General features: G+C 43.4%; 1 protein-coding gene across 1 annotated transcript in view; it reads right to left on the reverse strand.

Annotated features, from left to right (window-relative positions):
* Positions 1-3656: 3656 nt before the first annotated feature.
* Positions 3657-13712, reverse strand: part of rgs11 (regulator of G protein signaling 11) — a 149901-nt gene continuing 139845 nt past the window's right edge. The window contains exons 16-17 of the mRNA XM_078559289.1: positions 5213-5295; positions 3657-4671 (exon numbers count right to left, since the gene is read on the reverse strand). Of these exons, the coding sequence (XP_078415415.1) occupies positions 4554-4671; positions 5213-5295 (201 nt within the window). The 3' untranslated portion in view covers positions 3657-4553. The remainder of the gene's footprint in view (positions 4672-5212; positions 5296-13712) is intronic.

The raw sequence follows: 13712 nt of genomic DNA on the forward strand, positions 1-13712 counted from the left end.
AGATTAATTCTGTCCCTCAGAATTGCTTCCAATAGTTTCCCCACCACAGAGGTTAGACTGACTGGCCTGTAGTTCTCTGGTTTATCCCTTCCTCCCTTCTTGAATAATGGTACCACATCGGCTGTCCTTCAGTCCTCTGGCACCTCTCCTGTGGCCAGAGAGGTATTGAAAATTATTGCCAGCGCCCCTGCTATCTCCTCCCTTGCCTCGCTCAACAGCCTGGGTTACATTTCATCCAGGCCTGGAGACTTATCTACTTTTAAGCCTGCCAGACCACTTAGAACCTCCTCCCTTTCTATGCTAATTTCTTTAATTATATCACAGTCCTTCTGCCTGATTTTCATATCCACGTCGTCCCCCTCACTTGTGAACACCGACACAAAGTATTCATTTAGAACCCTACCTACCTCTTCCGGCTCCACACACAAATTATCACTATGGTCCTTAATGGGCCCTACTCTTTCCCTAGTTATCCTCTTACTCTTAATGTACTTGTAAAATAATTTTGGATTTTCCTTTATTTTATCTGCCATTATTTTTTCATGCCCCCTTTTTGCTCTTCTAATTTCCTTTTTTAGTTCCCCCCTACACATTCTCTACTCCTCTAGGGCTTCCGCTGTTTTGAGCCCTCGGTATCTGCCATAAGCCTCCTTTTTTCTCTTTATCCAATCCTGTATATCCCTCGACATCCAGGTTATTGCAAAGCACACAGAATTAGTTCTTTCTTTATTCATGTTCTGAGCTGGATTTATCAGGGTTGATCTTAATATTGCATCTAGCAAGACTTACACCAATAAACATTAATTCACATTGTTAAATTATATTTTTTTATGTAAGAGCATTTGTATAAAACCAATCATGGTGCAATCCATTTTAGTAGTTTGCAACATTGTTGTGACTAGAATGATAGTCACGTTGGTTCACTGGTTGCTGAATGAGAACAAGGTTAGTTATCTTTGCTTTCCGCAGTCCGGTCTCTTATCCCTAACCAAATATTCAATAGGTTTTTATTTGTGAAATTACCGATCAACACAATATTATCTACTTTAGCAGGAAGTTTATTTCATGTAACCACTATCGTGGTGCAACTTTGCATTACTTTGCCCTAAAAGATATATGGCAGTTTGAAACTTGTACCATTAATAAATTACCTTCCATCAATAGCAAATAAGTGCTTGAAGAATGACCTCTATTCCAGTGTCTCACCCCCTGCAAGGATCAGTGGTAAAAATGTCCTTTGGGTTTACAGGTATATATATTAATAGTGCTATTATTATCTTTATAGTCATGATACCTGCCCTTTAGCTGATCAGCGCATGACGGCTAAGCCTAATTCAGTACGAGATGTTTCCTTAATTCTTACAAAAAGGAACTGCAAGGAAAAGATGCCCTCTGAGAATCTGGATGTAAATATCCCACAAAGTACAGAGAAACTGTCAGGGTTATCCTGTGAATCAAATAAACAGAAGTTTTTGAATGCTGCAGAGATGTCAGTTTAGAGCTGAGTATTCTAAATGTTTCCCTGTGCTCTGCAGAATATTGCATTTATTCTGTATGCCTGATTCCAGAATGCACGAAGATGTGAACCGTTTTCAGGATTTTTTGTTCCAGTCGCATTAAATATGTTGTTCCTGATTGTTTAAACTATCAGAAGTGACAGGACCAGAATTTACTGTAAGGGAATAGTGATGAGGCTAATGGACCTAACTGTTATTTGTGTGCAAATCTGACAGCAAATTCAGGCAAGTGCAGATGTATAGTTAAATGCAAAAATCAAGAGGCTGCTGTCCAAGATGTTCCGCAAATGGCATGAAAATGGTAACTCACTGTCTGGATCCCCATTCAAATATATTGAATGGTGTGGAATTACTGCCAAACAACCTCTCTGGATCTTAAAATTCACTTTTACAAATGTGCAGTCTAATTCCGGCAACTTTTAAATGTTGTTGGGAATTAAAAATAAAGTTACATCATTTATTACTTACTCTTTCCATCTCCTTTCTTTTCTCTCTCTCTTAATCCAATCTTTCATTCTGGCTCTCCACTTTGCTTTCTGTTCCTGATTGACATTAAATTCACTATGCGAACTTACAGTTCCTGGTTCAGATTCTGTGCGAGATATTCACAACTCTTCAATGAGATTGGTTAAGTAGACACACAGTTGCTTGCCCTGTTCGCACAGGTTCAGATGCCCTGTGCAGGGTGCAGCACCATTTTGATTTCCCAATAACAGCAACAGCAACAGTGGAGAAGCCATGCAAGGGCAAGTCTAATGAACAGCTAGTGACTTCTACAGTAAATTCTGGCCTATGATATATGATGAATTTCTTACTGAAATATTCAGTTTTGAACTTCAACAATTATTCTTTCAACTCTGAATTTTTCTTTTAAATCCTATTGTTAATATGTCTGTGTATGTATATATTATATATATATATATATATATATATATACACACACACTACATATGAGTGTATGTAACCAAAAACGTGCAAAGTATTACAAGCAAACATTTCATACTTGATGTTCCAATTAAGGAGCCTTTTAAGATAGGACAAGCTGTCTGGTTCATATCTAAGAATGGAAGTCACAAGATAATCAGACATCATCTGGATCACTCAAAGTACATTCTTGGGATTAAGAGCCCATTTATTAACACTATCGCTATTGTCTCTAGGACTCTTGCTTAATAAATGCAATTATTACACCTAGTGGTAGCATATAACTAGTGCACAACTTTCTTTTGAAATCCCTTGGCCATCTATTTTCTAAGCTGGTGAATAACTGAAATTTGTCAAAACATATCCTGTAAGTTTATTGTTTAGATTAATGGTGATACTTTCTCAGTTCTTTGTGCACCATTGGTGTATATACAATATGCTGTATATATATATATGTAAAAATTCATGTACTTATTGTAAAAAAATGACTTACTTCATCAGGTCTTGGGAATGCCATGGTTCTACTCTTGCATTAACTAGTGAAGCAGTTTGAATTTAGAAGAGCCAAAACACAACATAGTAATATTCTTATCACATGCTGACAATGGAACTGAGGAACAAACAGAGAACCTCTTAGGGTCCGTGCAGCTACAGGAAGGGGAGGTTGCAGCAGGAAGGATTCCAGGGCAAAATGAGGGAAGGCTGGATTGGGACCAGGAAGGTGCATCCTCGGAATGAATTGGGATATTTGGTCCAGTGAACACTCCTAGGTTTGCCAAAGGGTGGGAGAATCGACAAAGCTGTAGGGATAAAAAAAGGAAAAGCATTTTGAGGTACAGCAATGTAATAAGAAACTACTGTAAATACTAAATTGTACCTACTAATGGGTAGAAAAGCCTTTTTGTACTTTACATGTTTATGTCTTGCTATAATGCAATAATTAGCAAAATACAGTTTTTGGAAAAAACATTCTATATATAAAAAAAACTCCCATTTGTTCTGCAGTGAAGATGTCATGCAGGTAGAAAATGTGATTTTATAAATGAGAAAAACACCAAGCTGTCATAAAGTACATTTATTTCAATAAACACTTTATATGAGGTTTAATACTGTGAAAACACAAAATATTTAATATTAAGGGCATAGCTAAAAACACAAATATGGTTTTATAACATTATTGTTTTATGCATATTGCATTAAGATGAATAGGTGACATCAAGGATCATTTTACCAAATTTCGAACTGGCAAGTAGGGTGGACATCAGTAAATTGTAGGACAATTAACAGTGATGAATCTTTCTAGTCTGAAGCTGTCAAGGTAGGAAAGCTAATTTATTGGGAACTCTGTATAAATTCCCCACCATCAGTGGGTTATGCCCTTGAGCGTGTAAAATTTGAAATATATACTGCCAGGTTTTCTTTTTGTTATATTTTTTCTCTTCTTATGAGTTTCCATTTGGAATGCACCACCCCAACTAAGCAACTAGACCGGGGACCATTTTACATCAGCTTTAATTCTAACCTGTAGCAGGAGGAGTATGACCCTCCAATTTCTTTCCTCCATATGAAAGAATGCTTAGCCCTACGAAGCACCTTCCCCAATTTTTACAGCTGAGACTAGGAACTCACCACATGAGGAATTAAGATCATCAACCCACATTCTCCTACTCCTTGGCATATGTTACGACATCCATCTTTAACATACAGATTTTAATCTTGTGGTAGAACTTAAAGGTCAAGTAATGTTAATGGCAGATAATTTAATACTTCAAATGGATTTCAATGGTATACTGTTAAGGCCAAACATATCCCATAACAGAGAGCAGTTGAAAGCAGTTTTGAGGGATACAGCAATCTATATTTTCCCCCCTGAATTCTTGGGTTATTCAAAAATGACATTCAGGAGAAATCGAGAATTTAGTTCAGTTGGTTTTCAACAAGGGACCAAACTTTTACTTCCCTGAATAAAAGTTGACATGCAAAAGTTTGGTGTGTTCAAAATCGTGATTTGGAGTCAGCAATAACATGAATCTGTGTAAAGTGTGGGCTAATTTTAAGAGGTGTAAAATTGTGACAGGGTAAAGGAGAGTTACTGCTGTTAATATGCTGTGTTTAGTTTTGAACCTGTGAAACCGTTGCATCCTTTCCTTTTCCGTCACTGTCCTTTGAGTATAACATCTGTACAGAGCTTGGGTTGGAATGACGATGCCACCTCATGAATGGAACCATACTAGACAAAAACAGATGCCAAAATTACCTTTTTTTTTAAACAAAAGACTGTATTAAGAAGCTAAACAGGCCATGGTGCATTTTTCTCTTTGGTAATCAGTAACTGAGAGGATTCTGCTACTGAAAATTCTGCATCCATTTGTTTATGTAATATTAAAATAATACATGCATTCGCTTTTTTCAGACTTCAATGATGAGACCATAAAGTCTAATTTTGCTAGAAGAATTGTACACGATGTGAGAAATATTTGCCCTAAAGAGTAATTTCTTAAGCTAAGGAGCATTTTTCACTAACCTAAACTTATCCTTTTACTCCCACAAATAAATGTTATTTTACGTAGGCAGACATTTACACCTTCTCTGATTTTGTTATTGAAGAACTATAGGTGTATATAACTTACTATCATACCTATATACATTATATAATGTTATTCATTCTAAAGGTTGGCTGAAACTAAAGCAAAACAATTCACTGGTGCTACCTTTAGCAGATCAACTTTTTACCCCAAAGCATTTTCAAAATGAGGCACCTGATAACATACCTTTTCTTGGTTTCCTGAGGAATAATGGATCTTGCTAAAATATTCTTGTACATATCTGACTTTAAGTAACGTGGATACGAGTCCTGGAGCAATGATATAAACAAGGAATCAGTAACTTCAGGGTGCCAGTAACATGCACAAGCGCCTTCTCTTTCTGTAGCAATCACAAGTCATATCATCCTTCTTAATGTTAACCTTTTTGATTTTATTTGAAGGATGGTTATACCCAGATTGAAATATTGGAATTGTTGCTTTATGTTTTTAAACTGCTGAATAGAAAAAAGCCTTAAAGGACAACACTGTCCGAATCACAATTGAAGCTGCATGTTTTGTAATTTTTCTATATCAATTTTCCCTTTACCGGAAATTGAAGAGTACTCCAGTTTTGACACCAGTATCAGTGACATGAGCTATCGGCACTCGATTACGTTGTTTATGTAGGAAGACCTTGGAGGGGGAGGTCAAGGGCCTGAAGAAGGAGACCAGAGGCCTGTGGTTGGGACTGGAAGCCTGGGGATGGGGTGGAAAGGTGCAGGGGTTGCCCAATTGCAGGTCTTTCTCAGGCAGGGATGTTGGGTCCAGGAGGTAGGTGCAAAGGAACTCACCTCCTGGATCTGCCAAATCCTGTCCTGGGTGTAGCTGCCAGCCTCCCTGAGGCAGGGGAAACATGATTCACCAAAGTTAAAGTTTAAGAGCTGAATAGCAGTGAGGCTCACAGATGGGTTGGAGGTGGGTTTGGGCCGGGAGTCTGATTTTTAAAACTTTAACGCCTCTACCCAAATTGGCCCTTTATTTAGGTTAAAATTCCCTGGTAGGGTCAGGTTATTGGTCAAGTACAGTATTTTGTTAGCTTGAGATAAAGTGTTATAATGCCAATCATTTTATAATGTTCCCTTTTATTCATTAATGTAAATTTAAATATTACTGAAAGCTTCATTTTTGAACTTTCTCTTCCTGCTGTGTACCACCAACCAGGTTAACCATTGATGTTAAAGAGCTCAGCGTGTGTTCTATAATGGTTTCTGTGATGTGGGCTCGACAGTGGTTGACGTCCAGAATTGCGGGACTCATCTCCACATGCCAGGGTGAGTTTCCCTTTTCATCCCGTTAAAATAGCACACCTTCAAACAGTGTAGGCTGCTTGGCATCTCATAGAGATATTCCGGAAAATTAACAGTCCGAATTAAATTTCCCTGAAACCTTCTGAGTTCTTCAATCAAAGTAAGTTAGTTTTTGTTTCTATTACTGGCTCAAGATTGAAACTTCCTTGATATGTTTGTAAAACTGCTTTGAAGAAGTTTCCGTGCAGACTTGAACTTGGGTATAAATTTCATAGACTTTTAAAAAAAAAGGTCAGAAATATGTTGGTGGATTCCTGCTAAGATAGTTTAAATTTAGCCAGTATAAATCTGTACCTAAGTCCTGAATGAAATATCACTGGTTTTATAACTTCATGCCCATTCCTGATTTACCAAATTAAATTAGGAACTACTCGAAATAAACTGGCTCAATGGTACAAGTTTGGAACACTGGTATGTCAGCCACGAATACGAGCTTTAGTTAGCTAAGTGCCTATGCTAGCTTCTATACGGTGCACACATGCACCAAAGAAACCTGCCAAAATGCTGTCTGCAATGCTGCCCTCAGCATTTCCTCCATTGTTATCATTGCCCAAATTCTGCTCTGGTGCTGTATTATTCTGGAAAATCAGTAAGTTGGATTTGTTATATACACTGGGAACATATAAACAAGGAATGTATTGCATTACTGAATTAAGTTATTAAAAATTCTTTCTAATTACAGTTATAGTCTAGAAATCTCTGAATGATGGGCTGCTCAGCACCTTGAGGGGCAGAATTTTCTCTTCAGCACACGGGGGCGGGCCCCACATGCCGACGCGTAAAATGACGCACGGTGAAGTCGGGCATGCGTCCTGATGTCACCGTGCGCCATCGTGATATTTCGGTGGGCAGGTGCGCGATGATCGCCGATGCGCGCCCGCCATTACTTAACGGGCCAGTTAAGGTCCTTGAGCCTTAACTAACCTTGAACTAATCGGTTTACTTCTCAGGGTCTGTGTGATCTTCAGGTCGTTGCACGGGCGCAATGGGCAGGCGGGTAGGCCACGTTTTTAAAAACCTCATCCACGGGCGGGATAAGAGGGGTGACTGGGCTCGCGAGTGGTCTTTGGTAGACATTTAATGTTTAAACTTACTGCTACTTGCCTGTGTGAGCAGGAATACTTCATAAAACCACCAGTAAGAAGTCCGTGGTGTGCCTAAGGTGCCTTAAATTTACGTTTTCAGGTGCTAAATCTAGGTGCTCCCCCCTCGCTGGCACTGGCAGTGGAGCCAGCCTGCTCACTGTGCTGTCCTGTTGGCCTCGATGACCTTGGCGGGTGATGACCATGGGCGTCCTCTGGCCTGTGGAGCCTTTGATGGCCCCACCTGGGAGAGAGTGGCCAGTTCTACAGCTGGCATTTCCCCAGTCACCACAGCCTCATCAGATCCCACAGTTATTGACAGGGGGGCAGAGGAGCTGCTGCTCTCATCCGGAGCGCCCTGAGAGATGGCTGGAGAGATGGTGTAGCCGGGAGGGATTCAGATTCTTGAGGCACTGGGACCGGTTCTGGGGAAGGTGGGGCCTGTACAAACCGGACGGGCTGCACCCAGGCAGAGCTGGGACCAGTGTCTTTGCTGGGGCTTTTGCTAGTTCTGTTGGGGAGTATTTAAACTAGTATGGCAAGGGGATGGGATCCCAGGAGTAGGATCAGATAGGTCAGATTCAGATCAGAAAAATGGAGGTAGAACATTCGCTAGGGACGTTGTGATAGACATGGAGTTACAGGAGAAGCAAAGTTTATAAAGTGTCCAGCAAGGGAAATTGATGGGGTTAAACTGTTTATACTTCAATGCAAGGAGTATTACAAATAAGGTAGATGAGTTAAGGGCACAGGTAGACACATGGCAGCAGGATGTCATTGCTATAACAGAGACCTGGCTAAAGGAGGGACAAAACTGACAGCTAAACATCCCTGGTTATAGTCTTCAGACACGATAGAGTAGGAGATAAAAAAGGAGGGGGGTTAGCACTAATGGTTAAAGAATCAATTCCAGTTGTGAGAAGGGATGATATACTAAATGGGTCAACAAACGAGGCTTTATGGATTGAGCTTAGAAATAAAAAAGGGGCAGTCACATTACTGGGGGTATGCTACAGACCCCCAAATAGTGAAAGGGAGATAGAAGAACAAACATATGTAGGCAAATTTCTGCTTGTAAGAACAAGAGGGCAATAATAGTAGGAGACTTCAACTATCCTAATACCAACTGGGATTCAAACAATATAAGGGGCACTGAGGGAGAAAAATTCATGCAGTGTGTCCAGGAACATTTTTTCAACCAATTAGTGACAAACGCAATGAGAGGAGATGCAATTCTAGACCTAGTCTTGGGGAACGAAGAAGGGCAAGTGGGTGAAGTGACAGTTGGCGACCATATCGGGGACAGTGATCATAATTCAGTTAGATTTAGCATTATGATAGAAAAGGACAGTGATAAGGCAGGAGTAAAAGTCTTGAACTGGGGGAAGGCAAATTTTGCAGAAAGGGGGAGGGACTTGGCTGAGGTGGACTGGACAGCACTGCTGGAGGATAAAATAGTGGAAAACCAGTGAGGAGCACTAAAAAGTGAGATCTTAATTGTACAAAGTAGACATGTCCCCTACAAAAATAAGAGTGGTACTGCCAAATCTAGACCCCCGTGGTTGTCCAGAGGAATACAGGGGAAGATCAAACAGAAAAAGAAAGCGTACGATAGGCACAAAGAACTAAGCACTGCAGATAGCCTAGATGAATATAGGAAGTGCAGGGACGAAGTAAAAAAGGAAATAAGGAAATCAAAGAGAGGGCATGAAAAAAGATTAGCAAGTAAAGTTAAAGATAACCCAAAGATGTTTTACCAATACAGTAATGCTAAAAGGTTAGTTAAGGAAAAAGTGGGACCTATCAGAGATGAAGATGGAAACTTGTGTGTAGATGCAGAGGCTGTGGGAAGTGTTTTAAATGAATATTTGTCTCTGTGTTTACAAAGGAAAGGGAGGATGTAGATATCGTAGTCCAGGAGGAACACTGCGAGATATTGGACGGGATAGTCATAAAGAGAGAGGAAGTACTCGAAGGGTTGAAATCCTTGAAAGTTGATAAGTCACCAGGGCCAGATGGATTGTTTCCGAGGCTGCTGAAGGAAGTCAGGGAGGAGATAGCAGATGCTCTGAGGATGATTTTCCAATCTTCACTAGATACAGGGGAGGCACCGGAGGACTGGAGAAATGCAAACGTAGTTCCATTGTTTAAAAAGAGATCAAAGGAAATGCCAAACTATTATAGGCCAGTTAGTCTTACATCGGTGGTGAGCAAATTAGTAGAATCAATCCAGACAGATAGGATTAACTGTCATGTGGAAAGGCATGGACTAGTCAGGGATGGTCAGCATGGATTTGTTAAAGGAAGGTCTTGCCTCACAAATTTGATTGAATTCTTTGAGGAAGTGACAAGAAGGGTTGATGAAGGTAGTGCAGTGGATGTTGTGTACATGGATTTTAGTGAGGTATTTGACAAGGTCCCACATGGCAGATTGGTCAGGAAAGTAAAAGCCCATGGGATTCAGGGTAATGTGGCAAACTGGATCAAAAGTTGGCTTTGTAACAGGAAACAAAGGGTAATGGTCGATGGATGCCCTTGCGAATGGAAAGTTGTCTCAAGTGGTGTTCCTCAGGGCTGGGTGTTGGGACCCTTGCTGTTTGTGTTATATATTAACGATTTGGACATGAACATGGGGCGCACTATTGGGAAATTTGCAGATGACACAAAGATTGACCGAGTAGTGGATAGTGTAGAGGATAGCCATAATCTCCAAAATGATATAGATGGGTTAGTGGAGTGGGTGGTAAAGGGGCAGATGGATTTTAACATAGAGAAGTGTGAGGTCATACATTTAGGGAGGTCAAACAGTTACAGGGATTACAAAATAAATGGGAATATACTAAGAGGGGTAGATGAAGTGAGAGATCTTGGCGTACAAGTACACAGGTCCCTGAAGGCAGCGGTTCAAGTAGACAAGGTTGTAAAGAAGGCATACGGAATGCTCTCCTTCATTGGCAGAGGTATAGAATATAAAAGTAAGGATATAATGTTGGAATTGTATAAAACACTGGTGAGGCCACAACTGGAGTATTGTGTGCGGTTCTGGTCACCACATTACAGGAAGGACGTAATAGCTCTGGAGAAAGTGCAGAGGAGGTTTACAAGAATGTTGCCAGGGTTAGAAAAGTGTAGCTATGAGGAGAGATTAGATAGGTTGGGGTTATTTTCCTTAGAACAAAGAAGGCTGAGAGGTGACTTGATTGTGGTGTACAAAATTATGAGGGGAATAGTGGACAGGATAAAATTCTTTCCCTTGGTGGAGAATTCAAGAACCAGGGATAATAGATTCAAGATAAGTGGTAGAAAGTGTAGAGGGAACATGAGGAAGAAGTTTTTTACGCAGAGAGTAGTGGGTGTCTGGAATTCGCTGCCCAAGTTGGTGGTAGAGGCAGAAACTCTAAACTCTTTTAAAAAGTACCTGGATCTGCACCTTAAGTGCTGTAAGCTGGAGGGCTATGGGCCGGGTGCAGGAAGGTGGGATTAGAAAGGGCACCTGTGTGTCCTCGGGCTGGCATGGACAAGATAGGCTGAATGGCCTCCTTCTGTGCTGTAACTTTTCTATGGTTCTATGGAGAGAAGCCCACAGAGATGACAGGCAGCTCATGTGCCTATGTGAGGTCGCTTCGGACCTCCCTGTTCACCGTAGATGGATGGGCACCGAGCTGGGATACTGGGTGCCCAATCCATTTCCCGAACCCATCCCCAGGAAGCCCTGATTGTTCTCCTGGAGGAGCTTCTCCACGAGAGTCGCCGCTCTCTCCATGGAAGAAGCATGGCGCTTGGCCATGAGGCTCATTGCATTGCTGATGCTCCACGTGGACTCCACCATCATGAAGACCATGCCAAACATACCCTCATGTATCTCCCACAGATCCTCCCATACACCCTGCTGGGCTTCCAGCATCTGCTGCCTCAGGGACAACTCCAGAGGCCCATCATCAGCCACCGACTGAGCATGTGCCTGGTCCCCTGCAGTCCTCCAACTGCCGGCACCCTGGGCACTCTCTGTCTCCGCCTGCACCTCAAGCCAGTGCGAAGTGCCCTCACCGCCGTGTCCCGGGACACTAACCGACGATCTACTCCCCACCGAGGTGCTAGTATCTGCGCTGGTGCCTGCTTGGCAGAGATGGTGTAATGCTGGTGGGGAGGAGCTGTTACCCTCATCCGGAGCGCCCTGAGAGGAGCCCACAGAGACGCCAGGCAGCTGCTGCGTCGATGTGAAGTCACTTCGGACCTCCCTGCTCACCAGTGATGGATGGGCACTGAGCTGGGATACATGGTGCCCAATCCATCTCCCACACTGACAGGGTGAGTCATTCTTTTCATCACTCTCAAGTCACACACTCACAAGCCCATCACTCATCCACAGGGGTCTCACTCACTGCCGGTTCAAGGAACATCACCATTCACTCTCTCACACTCACCGACATTGTCCTCATCCCATCCATGGGACCACTCACCACCTGCACAGGCTGGACATACTTATCATCTAGCCTGGCAGGCGTCCTGCTTACACTCTCTACATCTTTATTCATGCAGGACAAGCTGGCAGACAACAAGGGAGAGAGGTCGCAGACCAGTGGCGGAATGCCCAAAATCAAAGTCCTCACAGACTTTGAAAACAGAGCCACCCAGCTGGCTGGTGAGGATCTGGACCGGTCCTGACAGTGAGGTTGGCGCTGCTCTACCAAGTGAAGGTCCAGCAGTGCAACATCCATTTACAACCATACTGTGAGTGACGTGTTCTGTTTCACAGGCCACTGCCATGCACTAATTCTCTCCCCTTGCTATCGCAGGCACATCTGCCAAAGAGCTGACAGAGTCCATGACCCAGGGCCTCCAATCAAGCTCCGAAGAAACCTCTGAAGAGGAATCTGAAGGCACCCTCCCTGAAGTCCTGTCACAGCGCTCACCCACACCCTCCACCAGCTCAGAGACACACACCTCGGTGGGACCTAGCTTTAGAGTAGCCCCGGGATCACAATCCGGTGAGCACATCCTGATCCACAGCTGGTGGAGGCAGGGACTGCCCAGGTACCCGGCACTCGGAGGACTGCCAGAGGCCAGAACTTTGCTGAGACCGAGTCAGATGAGGAGCCTCTGGACTTGGTCATGTCACAGTTGCTGGAGCTGCAAAGGCAAGCTAGGGAATAACAGGAAGGGATGTTCGCTGCTCAGATTGCAAGGCACAATGGAGGAATCTGTCCGCCTTCAGGCTGAGGTGGTAGCGCCGGCATACCAACGCACCGAGATCAACACTGGCAGGATGGCGGCCGTCATAGAGACCTTGGTCCAGGACGTCACCCCTGCACTGTTGTGTGGGCTCAACTCCATCGCTGTTGCCATAGTTGGCCTCCAACAGTGTGTACGCGAGAGGGATGCTGGGCAGCTCCATCTCACTCTAGCTACCCCTGCTCCTCAAGGGTCAGCCTGGAGCCCCCGGGCATCCATAGGGAGGAGGATCAGCAGGTGCACACTTCGGGCCCATCCATTCAGGTGACTCCAAGAATTTCCGGCCCATCCAACTTCCCTCTTCCTGTGACCTCCAAGTCTCAGCCCTCCAGAGGACGCCCGCCAAGGTCATCACAGACAGGGTGTAGCAGTCATCAGGCAGCCTCCACCTCCGCTGTGGATGTCCGGGGTGCACCAAGACGTAGTGGCAGGGTTAGGAAAGTTAAGAAGAATTAGTTGCACAGCCTGGGCACGGGTGTTAATCACTTGTACATAATGTTCACTATTGTAAATAAACTCCCAAGAATGTCTCCCTGCCTATGGCTCCTTGTTCTGATGAGCAGTGTTCTTGTCATTCAGATGTGAATCCTTTCTGCACAAGATAAAGGCAGGTGTCTCAGTCCAGGGCCTCTTCCCTGTGCTCTGTGCAGCCTTCAGACCAAAGTGATGGTCCGGCCTCACACTCCCTGGAAACATTACTGATGCCTGCATCTCGGCAGTCCTGGTCATTGCTGCCAGAATGTAGTGGGCAGGCACCACAGAGTTCTCTCATTCTCTCGGTGTGCTCTCAGCACCTTTAAGGAGGCGCTGGCCCCCATCTCTTCAGCACCTGTGACCATTGATGCTGTGCTCCAGCTCCTGAAGGGCTCAGGTGCTGAAGGCGGACAAAGTATCAGATGCTTCTAAAGTTTCAAGGCCGCGTCTCCATGATATGACCCTGATCACAGAGCACAAGTGATCTGCCCTCGGCCTGACAGGATTCAAAATTCTCAGAGGCTATGTAAAGATTTATGGAGTGTCCTCACTGCATGTCGTCATCATCCTCCTGCAATCGAGCAACTATTA

This window comes from Cetorhinus maximus, chromosome 15 (assembly GCF_964194155.1).
Source record: "Cetorhinus maximus chromosome 15, sCetMax3.hap1.1, whole genome shotgun sequence".
NCBI lineage: Eukaryota > Metazoa > Chordata > Chondrichthyes > Lamniformes > Cetorhinidae > Cetorhinus > Cetorhinus maximus.